We start from the raw sequence: 18,360 nt of genomic DNA, 5'->3' as shown, positions 1-18,360 counted from the left end.
ATGATCCCAGCACCCTGGGATCAAGCCCCATATTGGGCTCCCTCCTCCGTGGGGAGCCTGCTTCTCTCTCTCACTCTGCTGCTCCTGCCTGCTCATGCTGTCTCTCAAATACATAAATAAACCTTAAAAAAAAAAAAGTTGCATGCTCCACTAATTGAGCTAGCCAGTTGCCCCAATTCTCAATAATTTTTAATGGATTTATTTTTCTTGAGTGACAACCAGGAGACATTTTTAAAAATTTTATTATTCCAAAGGGCTAAAACTATTACCAGATGCATTTATTTATACCAGTAAAGAGGGTTTTTTAAAAATTCTTGATCTTAAGTCTAATTACTTCCCTTGCAGTTTATATGATATAAACAAATTTACAATGTTGGCATTTCTTGACAGATACTACACATACAAATGAACAAAGATTTTGTGGTACACAACTGTCTTTCATGATCTTACGAAACCTGAAAACTATTATATACATGTACTACAAAAATACTCAAAGCAAATATATTCATCTTGGACCATTCTTAATTTACTGCTTTGACTATCCAATATGTTCCAACATGAAACAAAGTGTCTTTTGGCATACCAAAGTTATTTGTTCTTCCTAACTGACTACTTCATGTTATTTTCTGTAAATAAATAGTAATGTGACAGGAATGAAATTTTTCTTATAATGTTTATATGTAAGCAACCTTTCCCAGCATCATTACACCACACTAATTCTCCTTAATAAGTGTTATCTGATGCACACTAAGTTTGGACTTCATGCCAGAGGCATCCCTTATCACAAGTCTTCCATCATCTATTTTCTTTGGTATGAAAGCTCATGTGTTTGGAAGGTATTCCAGGATTCACACCATTTGTGAGGCTTTTTTTTCTTCTCAGAGAAAACTTACAGGATAACCCATCAAAAATTGCACTCAGGTTTTATTTCTATGCAATATATAATGGATTTCACCTCTCAAGAAAAGATTTTGACTTTTCACCTTATTCATATGCCTTTCCCTAATGAAATGATGCTACACCAGCGACAGATAATTTCCCTATATTCACTGCATTTAAAAGATCTCTCTCCTAGGATAAGTTCTCTGAAACTGACACCGACCAGAAGTATTCTAATTTTATTGCATTCATAGGATGTCTCTTGTATGAATTCTCTTGTATTCATCTGACATCTCACTGAAGTCTTTCCAGTGCTCACTGTGTTCCTGAGATTTCTTTCCGGTATGAATTTCCTCATGTGAAGTAAGAAAAAATTTGACAGAGAATGTTTTCCCACACTCATTACACTGATAAGGTTTCTGTCCCGAGTGACTTCTCTGATGGACACTGAGGTATGATTTCTCAAAAAAGGCTTTTCCACATTGAGTGCACTGATACGGTTTCTCTCCTGTGTGGCGTCTCTGATGTCTAATGAGCTGTGACTTCTGGTTGAAGATTTGACCACATGGAACACATCCATAGGGTTTCTCTCCTGTATGGCACCGTTGGTGGATAATAAGATGGCTTTTTTGGCGGAAAGCTTTTCCACATTCATTACATCCATGGGGCTTCTCTCCTGTGTGAATCAACTGATGTCTACTGAGCATTGCCATACTGCTAAAGGCTTTTTGGCATTCAAGACATACAAAGGGTTTCTCTCCTGTATGTGTTCTCTGATGGACAATGAGCATTGCCTTTCGTATGAAAGCTTTTCCACATTCACTGCATTCATAGGGTTTCTCTCCTGTGTGAGTTCGCTGATGGACAATGAGATGTGACTTGTCAATAAAAGCTTTTCCACATTCACTACATTTATAAGGCTTTTCTCCTGTATGGATTCTCTGATGTGTTATGAGAGATGACTTTTTATTAAAGGCTTTCCCACATTCCTTGCATTCATAAGGTTTCTCTCCTGTGTGAGTTCTTCGATGCACAATAAGCTGTGAATTGTCTATGAAAGCTTTCCCACATTCACTGCATTCATAAGGCTTTTCTCCCGTATGGATTCGCTGATGTGTTATGAAATGTGACTTTTTATTGAAGGCTTTCCCACATTCCTTGCATTCATAAGATTTTCTTCCTGTATGATTTCTCTGATGTACAATAAGTTGTGATGTGTGTACAAAAGCTTTTCCACACTCACTGCATTCATAAGGTTTCTCTCCTCTATGAATTCTTTGATGTGTTAGGAGATGTGAGTTTTTATTGAAGGCTTTCCCACATTCCTTGCATTCATACAACCTTTCTCCTGTATGAGTTCGCTGGTGAACAACAAGCTGAGACTTACTACAGAAGGTCTTCTCACATTCTCTACATCCATAGGGTCTATCTCCTGTATGAGTTCTTTGATGGATTATCAGGTTTGACTTCTGCATAAAACTTTTCCCACAATCAGTACACTCAAAAGGTTTCTCTCCTGTATGTGTTCTGTAGTGCAATCTGAGCTTTGTCTTCTCCCTGTAAGCTTTTCCACACTCTTTGCATTCAAAGGGTTTCTCACCTGTGTGAGTCCTGTGGTGGAGAATGAGGTGATACTTTGTTCTGAAAGATTTTGGACACTCAATACATCCATACGGTTTCTCTCCTGTATGAGTTCTCTGGTGTAGAGTGAGATGACATTTTGTACTGAAAGCTTTCTGACATTCAGGGCATCTGTACGGCTTCTCTCCTGTATGAGTTCTCTGGTGTATTATGAGCTTTGACTTATACCTGAAGGATTTTGGGCACTCACTACATTCATAAGGTTTCCCTTCTGTGTGGATTCTGTGATGTCTTTTAAGATTTTTCACCATGCTGAAAGTCTTCACACAGAAATTATGTTCACTGTACTGGGCCTGAGTATGGCAGGTTTCATGTAGAGTATGGAAAAATGATTTCCTGTGGCCGTTTAATTGATCAGAATTCATTTCTGCATAGTTTTTACGCTGAAATTTTGAATCCGACTTTTGTTTCAAACATTCTCCTCTTGAGAAACACTGAAGAGGTCTTTCTACAAATGGAACAAAGTTTTTGCTCAGAGAAAATAGTTTTCCCAATGCATTATTTTCATTACTTCTCTCCACACATTCATCCTTCTCAATATTTTCCTGATACCAACCCTAAACTTGCCACATTACTTCTAGGGGGAAAAAACTAGTGAATCCTACCATTATGAAACAGAGGGGGATGGAATCTCAAGTCACTATCCAAGGAGAATGGAGAGAGTGATACAGCAAGTGCACAAGATAAGTCAGAGGCATCCAGTAAAAGAAATAAATATTAAGCAATGAACTGAAGGACATGGGTGTCCTCAAACTTTTGAGGGAATCTATGAGTATCTGAAAGCATAACGGAAGAGCTATGTGAATATGGATAAGATATGGGGAAGGTGGGTTGTGTCTAACAAGCTGAAAAAGAACAACTAAGCCAAAAGAGAAAGACCAAATGAAATAGGCCAAGATCTGACCCAGAGTAGATAAAAGGAGGTCCATCTTCTACTTGGTGCCTACCAAATGAGTCATATATGGTAAAAGAATGAAGCACCATTCACTCTGATGACCTCTTTTCACCTGCTGTAAGTCACCTCTTAAGGTTCAGAGATGATGAGACAAAATATTAAAATAACGAGGGTCCCAATGCACCAATGATCAACTGTCACTTGGCTTCCACTAACTCCCACTGCACAGGTGTACTCACCTGGACTACACTGGCTTAAGAATTCTCTCTCTACCATTCCTTGTTCTCCTTCCTCCAAGTAGACCATTGCTTCTGGCCTAGTAGCTTGATAACCTGTCAAGAGATAATCACACAGAACTGAGCAATATTAGGGCCTATGATGAAGAATTCTGTTTCAGGGAATAGATATTAAATCTCAGCAAAACAGAAACTTTTCATTCAGAAAATGAAAGTAAATACCGTCATTGTTTAGTCATAAAGAAAATAAGTTTTATAACCTATACAACTCCAAAATCAGTAAGAATACCAGAGTACCCATAAATTGTACCAATGGGGGAAAAAAACAGGCAATTAATGGGCTCATGCTGAGATATTTAGGAAAATTGTCTTTACCCAATGATATTAGGTTGCTATAATTTTCCAACATCACATCCCGGTAGAGGTTCCTCTGAACAGTATCTAGTAGCTGCCATTCTTCCCAGGTGAAATCCACAGACACATCACTGAATGACAACAAGCCCTGTAATAACATAATCCTTTTTAATCTGGAGTTACATAATGGAGTAAAATATAGAAAATATATAGGATGTTATTCTGATTAGTTTTACTATAGAAATTTATAAACAAGTATTTCTCTATATCTAGTTTTGATTTATACTTTGTGAGCTAATTAATCCATTAAAACTATCCTTTCTGCATTGTTTTTTAAGATTTATTTATTTTTTAAAAAGATTTATTTATTTATTTATTTGAGAGAGAGCACACACATGCGAATGCAGGGGGAGTGGCGGGGGGGAGGGGGAGAGAGAGAGAGAGAGAGAGAATATCTCAAGCAGTCTCCTTGCTGAGCACAGAGCCTGATGTGGGGCTTGATCTCAAGACCCTGAGATCATGACCTAAGCTGAAATCAAGAGTTGGATGCCTAACTGACTGAGCCACTCAGGAGCACCTTTTTGCATTCTTCAGTCACTTCTTCACTCATTCACTCACCCAATGTAAAATGTTGTTCAGACTTTACCTAAAAGCATCTGCAACCCACATTAGGAGCATTTAATGTTACCTACTATTCACTGCAACAAAAAAGAAAGTAAACCATAGTTCTGACTTCAAGTAGCTTCTGCTCTTACAGAGCAGCAAGTATACTCTTTTACAGATTTTATACACAGCAAGACATTATGGTTTAACAAGGGTTACAAAGGAGTATACTCAAGTTCAAATATGGGCACAAGTGGGTAAGGACCTAATAGTTCTGAAGAAAAGGTCGAGCTGGCAGAGGTGCAGCATGTTTAGTGGTGTGTTCCACAGCAAGAGCTAGAAGACACTGGAGCTGTGGGTCTTACAGAGGGAGCAGGTGTTAAAAGTGTTAAATACCATGCTGAGTTCAAGGAACTGCAAGAAGTTCAGTGAGACAAAGGAGAACAAAGAGAACGGATGCCCTGGGTACAGGCAGCAACATACCTTGAAGCAAGTGTACACATTTCCTTCACACTTGGTAGACACTGCAGTGTTTTTCATATACAAAAGTATGTTATGCTCAGAACTGCCTCTTAGAAATTGACTATGCTATGTATTGAATCATGATACTCAAAAAAAGCAAACACAGAGCTCTTACTATGTGCTATATATTGTTCTAAACACTTTACAATATGTTGATGCAATGATCTACACAATGACCCTTAGGTAAAAACTATTCTTCTCTTTGTAGATAAGAGAGATTTTTAAAGTTTTCTAGCTATGCCTTCTATATCTCCCACATTTCCTTAGGAAGATCACCATTCACTAGGTCCATACTCTGGAGGAAAACCCATCACAGATACGTCTTCACACTTAATGTCTGGGAAATATTTACTCAAAAAGTTCATGTACTTCCTCTTTATGTACAAAGTAAATCTTATAACATGTTTCTATTCTTTTGTGATGGTTTCCAGTATTACCACAGAAATGTCTGCAACTCAGCTCCTGGATCCTGCCACTTATGTGGCAATGTCCCAATTGTTAGCACCTTGCAACATGAGACATACAGATAAGATAAAACTCCTTTCCTGATTGGCTACTCCAGATAATTATTGTCTCCCAATCTAAACACATCTCTCCCAGCTGCAATATATCTATATACATCATTCACTTTGATTATATACATTTTCTAAATTGTTAACCATAGTTGTCACACAATGTTACACTGGTTTCACATGAACAATATAGTGATTCAACAAGTCTGTAGTTACGCTCTGCTCACCATAAGTGTAGCTACTGTCACAATACAACACTATTACAATATCATTGATTATATTTCCTATCCTGTATCTTTGATTCCCATGATTTATTCATTCTATAATTGGAAGCCTGTATCTTCTACTCCCCTTCACTCATTCTGCCCATCCCCTGAACCCCCTTACCAACTCTGACAACCATCAGACTGTATATACTTCTATAAACTTCTAGAAATCTGGGAAATAAACCACTCACCTGGGACTTGGTCATTTTCAGAATTCAGGTGTCTCATCAAGAGTATCCTCAGCAAGGATGAGTTTCTAGACTTGAGATCTACTTTTTTTCCTTTATAGAAAGTGCCTCATTCTAGTAAGCCAGAATCTATGGATTCAAAGAAAGATTTGTTTGAAGTGGAAATAATAATAAAAGCAGGTTCTTATACATGCAAGGAACTGTTTTAAGCATCTTCTTTTTTCACTTAACCCTCACAGTCCTAGAGGATTGACTCTAATTATTCCATTTTAGAGAAAACCAAGAAAGGAAAGGTCAGCACCTAGCTAACAGCCACACACTACCTGATGGACCATGGATTAAAACACAAACCCTCAACTGATAGAACCTCTGATTCCAGGGAAAATCACCAAATTATGAATTATCCTTTTATCTTAACCAACTAAAAAAAAGGGTGGGGGGAACATGTCTAAAACAATTGTTTTCACACAGAGACATCAGAGAAGGGAAATAGGAGAAGACCCTTGTGTGCCACAGTTCACTGCCTGGAGACTTTCTAGACCACAGCACAGGGAGGAGGAGGAGCCCAAAAAGAGTCTAGCAGTATTGCAGAGTTAACAATACAGAATTCAGAGTCAGAGAAAGCAAAGATGGCTAACACTTGCCAGGCAGTATACTAGAGAAGTGAGGGAAAACTCACTCTACAGATGCACAGAGGGTTCCTTTGAGTCTCCGGCTAAAGACCACTGACCTGTGAGGAAACCACCCAGGCCACTGGAAGGGAACAGGTGGACCAATACCTGGCGATCACACAAGATCAGGAATAGTTAGTGTTCCCACTAGCCTGTGTGGAAAGACCTTCTAATATGCCTGGTCTCATGATATGCAGAGGTCTCAGGAGAATATTACCTCAGGAATGGGGTCAAAATAATCCCAGACAAAAGACTCTTTTGACCCCACTAAATAAAGCTTAAAAGAAAGGCTTCAAAGAAACTGTTTCAGAGTAACTTGATTACATCCCAGAACTAACCTCAAAGGAAGTTAAAGGAATCAAAGAAAATCCTGCAAACGACAATGTAAAACTGACAATACATGACATCCAATAAGAGCAGACATGCAGAGAAGCAAGGAAATATAACCCATAACTAGGGGGGGAATCAAGCAAGAGAAACAGACAGAAATGGCCAAAGGGAGAGACCCAGTGGGCCAGCACACCAAAAATGCTTTATATATGCCCCATATATTCAACAAGTTAGAGATAAGCATAAGTGTGATGAAAAAATAATAAAATGTTTAACAAATGCTATTGAGACAATAGGGCATTTGTGTTTATCTCATACCAAAATTAACATAAATAGATTATAAATGTAAGAATTGAAACTGTCAGGGTGCCTGGCTCACTCAGCCTATAGAGCACATGACTGTTGATCTCAGGGTTGAGAGTTCAAGCCCCACGTTGGGTGTAGAGATTACTTTAAAAAAGAGGAAACAGGGCAGCCCGGGTGGCTCAGTGGTTTAGCACTGCCTTCAGCTCAGGGCGTGATCCTGGAGTCATGGGATCGAGTCCCACTTCAGGCTCCCTGCATGGAGCCTGCTTCTCCCTCTGCCTGTGTCTCTGCCTCTCTCTCTCTCTCTCTCTCAATCTTTCTGATGAATAAATAAAATCTTTTTTTTTTTTTTTTTAAAAAGAGGAAACAGTGAAATTTCTAGAAGAAAGCACAGAAAAACTTCAAGTGACCTTGGATTAGGCAAAGATTTCTTGAACAGGGCACAAAATGCACAATAAAAGAAGTGATAAATTAGACCTCCTCAGTACTAAAAGTTTTTGATGCTCAAAAGACACTTATAAGATGAAGGATCAAGCCAGAGGCTAAAGTAAAATATTAACAAAATGCATACTTGACTAAAAGACTTCTACCTAAAAAATACAAAGAACTTTTCCAACTTTACAAAAGAGACAATCTAGTAAAAAAGGAACAAAAGACTTAGACACTTACCCCCAATAGTAGAGATGGCTAATGAACACACGAATAGCTGCTTTAGGTTACACAACAAAAGCAAATTAAAACCAAAATAAAATATTGCTACATACCTGTTAGAATGGTTTGGATTTATTTATATTTACATTTATTGACTGATTGATTGGCTGTAGGCCCAACTTGGGGCTCGAACTCACAACCCTGAGATTAAGAATCGCATGCTCCACCAACTGAGCCAGCCAGGCACCCCAGAATGGCTATAATTTAAAAGACTGAAAATACTAAATACTGACTAGGATATGAAGAAAAAGAACTCTCCTGCTGGTAAAAATACACATGGTACAGCCACTTAGACTTGTACATGAATACACACTGCAACTTTATTCAGAATATCCAAAACTGACCCCCCAAATACAAAATATCCATCAAGTGGGGAATGAACATATTACACACAGCATATCTGTACATTACTGCTCAGCAGTAGACAGGAATAAACTAATGATAAATGGAAAATCATAGATGAATCTGCAAAGTATTTTTCTAAGCAAAATAGATGAATCTGAAAAGTATTTTTCTAAGCGAAAGAAGCCAAACACCAGCAACTGACAGAGTAGGCAGTTAGCTAGATATGAGCAGTCAACAAGTGATTTCCAACTATAAAAGGGCAGAGGCCAAGTTCCAAACACCTGGGAAAGACCCCAGGGGATATGCTTGTGTTCTTCCCTATAACCACTACCCTACTGTAGCCTCGAGCTTTATTATAATACATTTAAATTGGGGTTTTAGTCCCCTCCCCAGAGAATGGCTGCCTAAACAGTTTCGACAAACACCATTTAAGATAAAAAATTCCTCTGGCAGGCAGAATCTCTTACATGACTGGCTGCAACCTTAGTCAGAAACTGCCCCAGCTATGACCTATAACCTATCCAAACACAAAAAGAAAAAACAATCCTGACCTGGAGTGCAGCTGCCACCTCTGGGCCTGTCAGCTGTCCCATCTCAAGAATGTACTTTTGCTTGCTTAAGACTCTGGCTCTGAATTCTTTCTTGGCAGAGCTCAAGAGAAGCCAGGGAATGGGACTCCTGTTAACACAACTACTTACTGTGTAACTCAGTTTGTATGAGATGTTAGAATACATATAATAGGGGCACCTAGATGACCTAGTCAGTTAAGGATCTGCCTTTGGCTCAGGTCATGATCCCGGGGTCCTGGGATTGAGCCCCTCATTAGGCTCCCTGATCAGTTGGGAGCGTGTTTCTCCCTCTCTTCCTCACTTGTGTTCTCTCACTTGCTCTGCTCTCTCTCTCAAATAAATAAATCTTAAAAAAAAAAAAAAAAAAGAAGAAGGACGATGCCTGGGTGGCTTAGCGGTTGAGCATCTGTCTTCGGCTCAGGGCGTGATCCCAGGATTCTGGGATTGAGTCTCACATTGGGCTCCCTGCGAGGAGCCTGCTTCTCCCTCTGCCTATGACTCTGTCTTCTCTCTGTGTCTCTCATGAATAAATAAATAAAATCTTTAAAAAAATAATAAAAAGAAAACCAAATATAGGAAGAATTTTATTCTAGGAATGCAAAGATAATAAGAGCCATTCAATGATCTGAACAGATGAAGAAAAGACATGTAAGAAAAAAACAGCCACTGACAATTTAAAGATTTATTTATTTTAGAGGGGGGGAGGGAGACAGAATCCTTGAATAGGCTTCCTACTGAAAGCACACCTCAATATGGGGCTCAATCCTAGAACCGAGATCATGACCTGAACTGAAATCAAGATCTGTTGCTCAAATGACTGACACACCCAGGTGTCTCTCCACTGACAATTTTTTAAAAAATTACTAAACTAGAGATAGGGACCCTGGGTGGCTCAGCCAGTTAAGCATCTGACTTCAGCTCAGGTGATGATCTCAGGGTTCTGGGGATCGAGCCCTGCTTCACATTCCCTGCTCAGTGAAGAGTCTGCTTCTCCACCTCCCTCTGCCCCTTCCCCTGCTTGTGCTCTCTCGCTCGCTATCTCTTTCACAAATAAGTAAATAAAATCTTTTAAAAATTTAAAAAATAAACTAGAAATAGACAAGGAAGAGTATCTACAAAATAATCCACAGCATTTCTTTATTTTTATTTTTAAAAGATTTTTTTTTACTTATTTATTCATGAGAGACAGAAGAGAGAGAGGCAGAGGGAGAAACAGGCCCCATGCAGGGAGCCCGATGTGGGACTCGATCCCAGGTCTCCAGGATCAGGCCCTGGGCTGAAGGCAGCGCTAAACCGCTGCACCACCGGGGCTGCCCTCAAATAAATTCTTAGGGATCCCTGGGTGGCGCAGCGGTTTAGCGCCTGCCTTTGGCCCAGGGCGCAATCCTGGAGACCCGGGATCGAATCCCACGTCGGGCTCCCGGTGCATGGAGCCTGCTTCTCCCTCTGCCTATGTCTCTGCCTCTCTCTCTCTCTCTGTGACTATCATAAATAAAAAATTTAAAAAAATAAAAAATAAAAATAAATTCTTAAAAAAATAAGTAATTAAAAAAATATTATTATAGCAGAAGGATACAAATCATAACCCATCAAATTGAGAGAGACAATAGGGTACACAAGATCTGGGAGCCTCCCAAACCAGATGCTTCCATTGTCTTATCCCTTTGGAGTCAGCACACATTACTCATCCAGCATATCTACGAGTGACAATATGTAAGATACTGCCAACCACAGAAGCTCACCTGAGCTTCAATGTCTATAGTTTTTATTAGAATTTCATTAAGTAAGCATGACTGATCTAATATCCCTGGTTATGTGACTCAACCTCCAGCACCTTTACCATCTCAGAGTTTTGAGCTGGTTATCACCAGGCTCAAAGCCCAACCTTTTAATCATATGGTTGGTTTTTCTGGCATAAATAGCCTCACCCTGAGTCACCTCACTGGGATAACTAGCTACAAGACCCACCATAAATAACAAAGACACTCCTGTACTCAAGACATTCCAACAATTTAGAGGCTACTTCCCAGGAACTGGGAACAAAGGCCAGTCAAATTATTTATTACAAAATAACTAGCATTCCAAATATGTGACTATTCTCTAAAATGAGTAAAGACAAACTTCTCAGTTTTAAAATTGGCCTCTGTAATATATAAAGATGGTGAATCACTATGTTGTACACCTGAAACCAATGTAACATTGTGTATCCACTATACTGCAATTTAAAATTAAAGTAAATTAAAAAATGGCCAATGAATATATAAAAATGTGATCAACCATGTTAGTAATGAGAACAGTGCATATGGAGACCACAATGAGATGATGTTTAAACCCAAAAGATGGTCAAACAGCAAGACTGAAAATACTAGTATTGGAAAGCTTATGAATCAACAGGCAGTTTTATAGATTGCTGATGACAGAGTAAGGTGGTACAAAAGCAATTTGGCTTTTCCTTCTAGATAAAAATCTACTTTATGTCAAAAATTATACTTCGAGGTATATACCCTAGACTAGACAAAATGCAAAATGTCACAATGACTAGAAGACGTATAAGACTTTACAGAACTTCACTTCTTGTAACAGCTCAAATGCAGAAACAAATGTCCAACAGTATGAGAATGGATGCATGAACTATGTTGCATTTATGTAATGAAATTCATATTAATGAACCAAACCTACATGCAAGATGGATGAATCACGGACTTGTACTGAATGAAGAGCAAGCCTCAGAAGACCATATTATAATATCCTTATTATAAACTTACAAACTGGAAAAACTAAAGAGTGTACTCATTATGGTAAGAGTATATCCATATACATGTGATAAAATTATACCAGTCAAGGGAATAATACATTACTAATTTGTGAACAGTAGTTGTAAAGTTTGGGAGGGTTACACGGAGGGACTAGGAAGACAGAACAAGGATAGAGCCTTTTCCATTTTCAAACAAATATGACTTTTAGTAAACAAAACTATAAAGAAAAGCTGAGACTAATCACTTTTTCTAAATCAGGGTATCATATGAGAAAATAAAAGGATGATATACTCATTGTTGCTAAAGATGGAGAAAAAACCTGGCACACTGTGCACATAAACATTAGATAATGGAACATTATTGGGGCGTTTGGTGAAACTAAACCAAAACCTTTAAAATATGCATTTAATCTGGCCAACTTTTATCCATTAAAAAAGGAAAAATATCCATAAAATATAATTCAGTTTAAAAATACATTTCAAAACATTACAGAACTTAAAGTGACTTTTATCTGCTTTTATTGATAAGTATATAATGATAGTGATGAAAAAACTGAAAACTCCATTTAATATCAAATGTAAATACATATAAATAATGTATATATGTATGTATATGTTTATATATATAAAGTTAACAATTGTTTCTCCCATTAAGAAAGTATACATTCAAATAATAATAGCTACCTTCTGCCAAGTACCTACCTATCATGGATATAATATTTATGTCCATAAATAAATAAATAAATAAAGGACATTCCAACTCTAGTGTTGGACTAGTGTTTAGGGGTGCCAGGCTGGTTCAGTTGGTAGAGGATGTGACCTTGATCTCAGAGTCATGAGTTCAAGCCCCGCCTTGGGTGTGGAATCTACTGAAAAATTTTTTTTGCAAACCTATGTGTATTGTGTATTTGGGAATAAAGGCCTTTGGGAGGTAACTGGGTTTAGATGAGGTCCTGAAGGTAGGGCCCTCAGCAGTATCTATGAGGTAGATACCAAACTAATTGGGAAAACTGAGAATTACAGAACTTAGTACTTTACACCAAGTCACACATATGTAGCACAACAGACATAAAAAGCTAGGACTAGCTTTGTGCAGTAACAGTGTCATAGCAAATGGGCTTTATCCAAAGCACGATTATTACTAACTGAAAAAGCTAGAACTAGTATGATTTCATGCGTGTGCAAACGTGTGAACACTGGCTAACACACACACAGACATTCTAAGTATTTATGATACGATTTTAACACTTCATGGATGTACTGATGGCACGTATACAGGCGATCATTTTGCTATTCTCTCTGTATGCTTAAAATTCAGCTTTTACAAAAAGCAGGGAAATACAGGCACCTGCATGGCTCAGTTTTTGGCCGTCTGCCTTTAGCTCAGGTCGTGATCCTTCAGTACTAGGATCCAGTCCCGCATCAGGCTCCCCGCATGATGCCTGCTTCTCCCTCTGCCTATGTCTCTCTGCCCCTGTGTCTCTCTCGTGAAGAAATAAGATCTTTTTTTAAAAAGCCGGGAAATATGACACCCCAATATACACACCCAAACATCTCCCTGCAGCTCCTCCGGTTCCAACCCCACGCACCTCTCCCGCGAACACTGGGCTGCTCCCTACCCTTGCACTACGCTCTAGCATCCATTCACAACCCCCCAGACACCTATTTTCACGGGGATTACGGACCCTTCAGATGCCCAAACCCGAATCCCAGAAACCCCAGATGCCTAACCCCCAATCCTTGCCTCACCGACCAGACCCCGACTGGCCCCTCGGTCAGCGGCTCTCCCAATGCCTCTGTCTACGGCCTGGGGCGCGACCCGGAGCCCACCTGTCGCTGTCAGTAGGAAGAGTCTCTTGTCCTAAACACTGATGCCACCCCAAGCTTCTGCCAAGGCCCCCAACCACACCGAAGCCGCCTGAAACAATCATCCCATCCCCTAAGAATATCCAGCACAAACCGAACCTCAAGTCCCGGGATTTCCACTTGCGCAACTCTAAAAGCCGCTCGTACAAACCTAACGTAACTTCCACCGCCAATCTGTGACCTTACGCCGTGGGAACCCAAGCTTCGGTACGCCACTTCCGCTTCCGTTCACCTGGTTCGCTGACCCCTGTAGCCGATTCAGTGGTTCTTTGGAGTGAGTGATCAACACACAAACCCTCATTCTGACGCTGGTTAGAATTATCGCGGGGCTACGCCACCGCACTGATTTCGTAACGTTGCGGTGGGAGCCGCCATTGTGAACTGTGTGCCGCCATCTTGGATCATGGGCCGTACGGGGAGCGAAGTGGCCACCCTAGGCGACCGGAGTCGGCCAGCCAGAACTGAAAGGTGCAAATCCAGCTCATCCTTTCTCTTCAAGACTTCTCAACTCCGGTTCTTCCACCTCGGCAGCGACCGTCAGTGCTATGGTGCATGTTTAGTAGGACTTCAGCGCTCTCGCTTACTGAGCTGACCAGAGCGCTAAGCCAATCACAGACCAGGCCTGAGACGGAAATGGTTGAGCCCGCTGTCTCGTCGCCCTTAGGAAGCCACTCGGAGGGCGCGGCCATATTGGGAAAGTCTGGGTCCGTACAGCGAAGGGCGGTCCTGGGGCAGGGAACTGGGGGTGGCGAGGATATCTGTGGCACATTTGAGAAATCCAGCGTTAGGAGACTAGAATTGGATTTGAAGGAGCAGAGGCGTCATCAGGAGAGTTCTCTGGACGTGTGCTTCATAATCGAAACGGCTGTGGACCAGACGCTGACAAACGCGATCCACGCCAAAAGAATTAGTCTTGTATCCCGTATCCCAAGATAAACTGGGGGACATTACAGAAGGATCCTGTGTATCCTCGTTAGTCACAGCCCGTCCGGTCATTTGTTTTTGTGAATATTGTGTAAGTAATGATCCTAGCTGCATTATTTTTAAAAATTTTGTTCATTTATTCATAAGAGACACAGAGAGGCAGAGACACAGGCTCCATGCTGGGAGCCCGACGTGAGACTCATCCGGTATCCCCAGGATCAGGCCCTGGGCCGAAGGAAGACGCTCAACCGCTAAGCGGTCCCCCTAGTTTGCATTATTTAATCATTTTCCCCACTGGTTGGTTGTACCATCTCTATCCTAAGTCAAGTGTCCGCTCTCTGCATGGCTCTGATTTCCGACGTTCTGTACCACTGGTCTCTTGCTTATCTTGTGCTGGCACTATGTTTTAGCAATGGGAGCTTTCTAAGTCTTACAGTCCTATTAAAGCAAGGCCTCCTGCCATATATATATATATATTTTTTTTTTCTACAAGCCTCTCTTTGTTCTTTAGCCCCCACCCCTTATGTTTAGGGCCCTTATATTTAATTTTTTAAAGATTTTATTTATTCATTCATGAGATAGGCAGAGACATAGGCAGAGGGAGAAGCAGTCTCCTCATGGGGAGCTTGATGCAGGACTCCATCCCAGGACTCGGATCAGGACCCGAGCCAAAGGCAGATGTTCAACTTCTGAGCCACCCAAGTACCCCGCTGCATCCAATTTAATAGTCACCCTAATAAACTAAAAATTCTGATTCCCCAAATTATTTCTATCCAACTTTATTTCCATGCTTCTCTCAATTATTTCAAAGAAAAATACCACAAAGCATCAAAATATTAACACTTATGCAGTACTATATTTATTTGATTGCTTTCTACATGAAGCTGAAAGCCACTACATGACTAAGATGTATATAATGACAGTATTGTTTGAATATCATGAGAGACTCCACATACTAAGGGGAAAGAGTGTCCCACACAGTAAAGAAAGCATCGAACCCTAAAGAATAGAGCTCAGAGATTTGGGTTAGAGTCTAGGACTAGTCAGATCTATCTGCAAATCTGTTTGACTATCAGCTGTATCTCCTTATTTTGTGATCTAATTGTGTCTCCCTTCTCACATTTCTCTTCCAGCCCTGTCACAGGACCCACTGGCTCATCTGTCCTAGGGAGACTTCTGTAGAGTAACAACACAGGCTCCATAAAGAGCTGTGAGGATCACAGACAGTATTGCTGAGCTCTTGTAAAACCCTCTCACACTAGCCTCAGTCAACACCACGGCCCTCCTCTCATCCAGTAGTGAGAACACTACTGGGATCAGAGACTCCAGAATATGAGACAGAGTAACACAGCCAAGTCATGAGTCAGATTGGATCTGGGTGAATTAGTGTTTCCTTCTGGAAAGTTGACACATGCTTCTGATATATCACATCCCAGCAACTCCCAGCCCTGCTCCAGGATCAAAATGAAATGTGCGATATAACCTATGCTTTGTGAGACCAGGAAAGTAAGGATGATAAGGAATAAGTAAAAAATCACTGGGTATTGACACTGTACCAGCCAGTGCTCTCAGGGTTTTAAATGAAGTGATTTCATTCAACCTCCAATAACCCAATTAACTAATTATTATTCTCATTTGGCAGATAACAACAATGAAACCCAGAGAGTACAAATGTCTTGCTTAAAGTTACAAAACTAGTTAGTGGCAGATGTGGGAATTGACCCCTTCAATCCATGTCCTAGGATCCTGTCATCCACTTTGTTTTGCCATGAACGAAAAGTTCCTGCAACAGAACCCAAAATGTGCCATTAGGTTTACTTTTTCTCCCAGGTGCTTGTGCTTTGTGGGGTTTCTTTTTCTTTCTTTTTTTTTTTTTTCTAAAGATTTTACTTATTCATGAGAGACACACAGAGAGAGGCAAAGATAACAGGCAGAGGGAGAAGCAGGCTCCCTGAAGGGAGCCCAATGTGGGACTTGATCCCTGGACCCGGGATTACGCCCTGAGCTGAAGGCAGATGCCCAACCGCTGGGCCACCCAGGTGTCCCTGTGGGGTTTCTTTATGAAAAAAAAAAATTTTAATGCAAGTAGGAGTGAAAGGGAAAAATTCAATTAATATATGTGCCCTAAAGGCAACATCAGTCAAATATAAATATGAAAATTAAAATAAATGGAACTGTGAGGGACAAGTTCATTGCTCATGACTTAGGCACAGTCAGAGTTGCGAGTTGGAGCCAGTGAAGTTTGAGAAAGCTCCTGGCTTCAAGAGCTCTGGAAATAATCCTTGGGTCTGATTTAGAGATGACCGATGAGGAAGAATGGAATTGGAAGAACCTAGGGCAGCCTGGGTGGCTCAGCAGTTTGGTACCGCCTTTGGCTCAGGGTGTGATCCCGGGGACCCGGGATCAAGTCCCATGTTGGGCTCCCTGCATGGAGCCTGCTTCTCCCTCTGCCTCTCTCTCTCGAATAAATAAAATCTTTTTTTAAAAAAAGGAAGAACCTATTCACATCAAGGGGAACATAGTGAGATATGAGAGGAAAAGCGCATAGGAAGATAGAAATACAAATCAAGGAAAAGTGATATTAGAAGAGCTACCAATTTCTATATTTCTAACCCGCTTGCCAACAAGTGGCTCACAGTCCATTCAGAGAAAATACCAACAGGTACAGTTTTGTGATGACCTTCTGTATGTCTGGCTTTAGGGCCCTCAGGTAAATTTACACTGAATGTTCAGTGTCAAAGAATATTCTTATCCTATTTTACATGGATAGAAAATAAGACAGAATTTAACTTTGCCAAGGTCCCTCAATCCCAGTAATTGGTGAGCAAGGTCTGATGACCTGAGATACATACTGTTTCATTATTTGTAAATATTTGGGAGAAGATTAATTTACTGGAACACTGTAAAAGCAGGTGTCTAGATATCCATGTCTAGATTCAGACTATCTCTGTGCTACACACACACACACACACACACACACACACACACACGTCATTCAGATCCATCCCCCAAACCTCCAAAACAACAACACAAGATGAAATTGGGAGGTCAGTATGGAGTCATACTGAGATGGGATGAATTTGATGACAAGCTGCCAGTTGTGTGTCTATCTTGCTGCAAAGTACTGGCTCGAGAATCAAGTAGAGGGAGCAATGACTACTATTTGCTAGAGATTTCCTGTGTGCAGGCAATGCCACACTCTTTAACATTCAGTCACCCTACTTAGTGTGAGGAGTGACAGTGTTCCTACCTCTGGCTCACAGGTTAAGAAGCTGAGACACACTGTCAGGGGCTCCCAATCCCTCAGTTTGTAGGAGGCAGAGTCAGGAATTTAAAAATATCTGTTCTGGCCCCAAAGGCTGGACTCTTACTCAGTATTGCTTTTAAATGGTGCCTTTTGGGGCACAAGGGTGGCTCAGTTTGAGTGTCTGCCTTTGGCTAAGGTCGTGATCCTGAGGTCCTGGGATTGAGTCCCACATCAGGCTCCCTGTGCCTGCTTCTCCCTCTGCCTATGTCTCTGCCTCTCTCTCTCTGTGTCTCTCATGAATAAATTTTTTAATGAAATAAAAAAATAAATGGTGCCTTTCAGTGATGAAGAAAAGCATATACTATCACAAATCCCAGCAGGACCCACAACCATCCATTTCTCCAGCTTCATTCCAAATCCTGAAATCTGTCTGTGAGGACTATCATGGAGTAGCTTGAGTCTCTGTATGTATGTGTAGAGAACAGGGGCCACGACTAGAGTCTGAACGTTTACCCTGAAATCTTGACATCAAACTTATCA

General features: G+C 40.6%; 1 protein-coding gene across 8 annotated transcripts; it reads right to left on the bottom strand.

Moving 5' to 3' along the window:
* Positions 1–224: 224 nt before the first annotated feature.
* Positions 225–14,033, bottom strand: LOC112643372 (zinc finger protein 268-like). 8 transcript variants are annotated; one of them, XM_025421378.3, is made up of 6 exons: positions 13,749–14,033; positions 6,100–6,225; positions 5,092–5,132; positions 4,027–4,153; positions 3,655–3,747; positions 225–2,968 (listed from the first exon to the last, which is right to left on the bottom strand). In XM_025421378.3, the coding sequence occupies exons 2-6, from the start codon at positions 6,134–6,136 to the stop codon at positions 1,128–1,130; spliced, it is 2,139 nt and encodes a 712-aa protein (XP_025277163.1). In that variant the 5' UTR covers positions 6,137–6,225; positions 13,749–14,033; the 3' UTR covers positions 225–1,127. The 8 variants fall into 8 exon arrangements, with proteins under 8 accessions (XP_025277163.1, XP_025277164.1, XP_048964213.1 ...); XM_025421379.3 differs by having other exon boundaries at positions 13,801–13,941; XM_049108256.1 differs by lacking the exon at positions 13,749–14,033 and adding an exon at positions 13,132–13,678.
* Positions 14,034–18,360: the final 4,327 nt, after the last annotated feature.

Source organism: Canis lupus, chromosome 1 (assembly GCF_003254725.2).
Source record: "Canis lupus dingo isolate Sandy chromosome 1, ASM325472v2, whole genome shotgun sequence".
NCBI classification, from domain to species: Eukaryota; Metazoa; Chordata; class Mammalia; order Carnivora; family Canidae; genus Canis; species Canis lupus.
The sequence above is the reverse complement of the archived record's forward strand: the minus strand, read 5'-3'. Positions and strand labels throughout refer to the sequence as shown.

Excerpts from the sequence above, each read along its gene's own strand:
- LOC112643372 (XM_025421378.3), bottom strand. The coding sequence starts at position 6,136 with ATGAGACACCTGAATTCTGAAAATGACCAAGTCCCAG. Across the intron at positions 4,154-5,091 it reads ATGTGTACACTTGCTTCAAG|GGCTTGTTGTCATTCAGTGA; the intron begins GTATGTTGCTGC and ends ATGTTATTACAG. Across the intron at positions 2,969-3,654 it reads CTTAAGCCAGTGTAGTCCAG|AAAGACCTCTTCAGTGTTTC; the intron begins GTGAGTACACCT and ends TTCCATTTGTAG.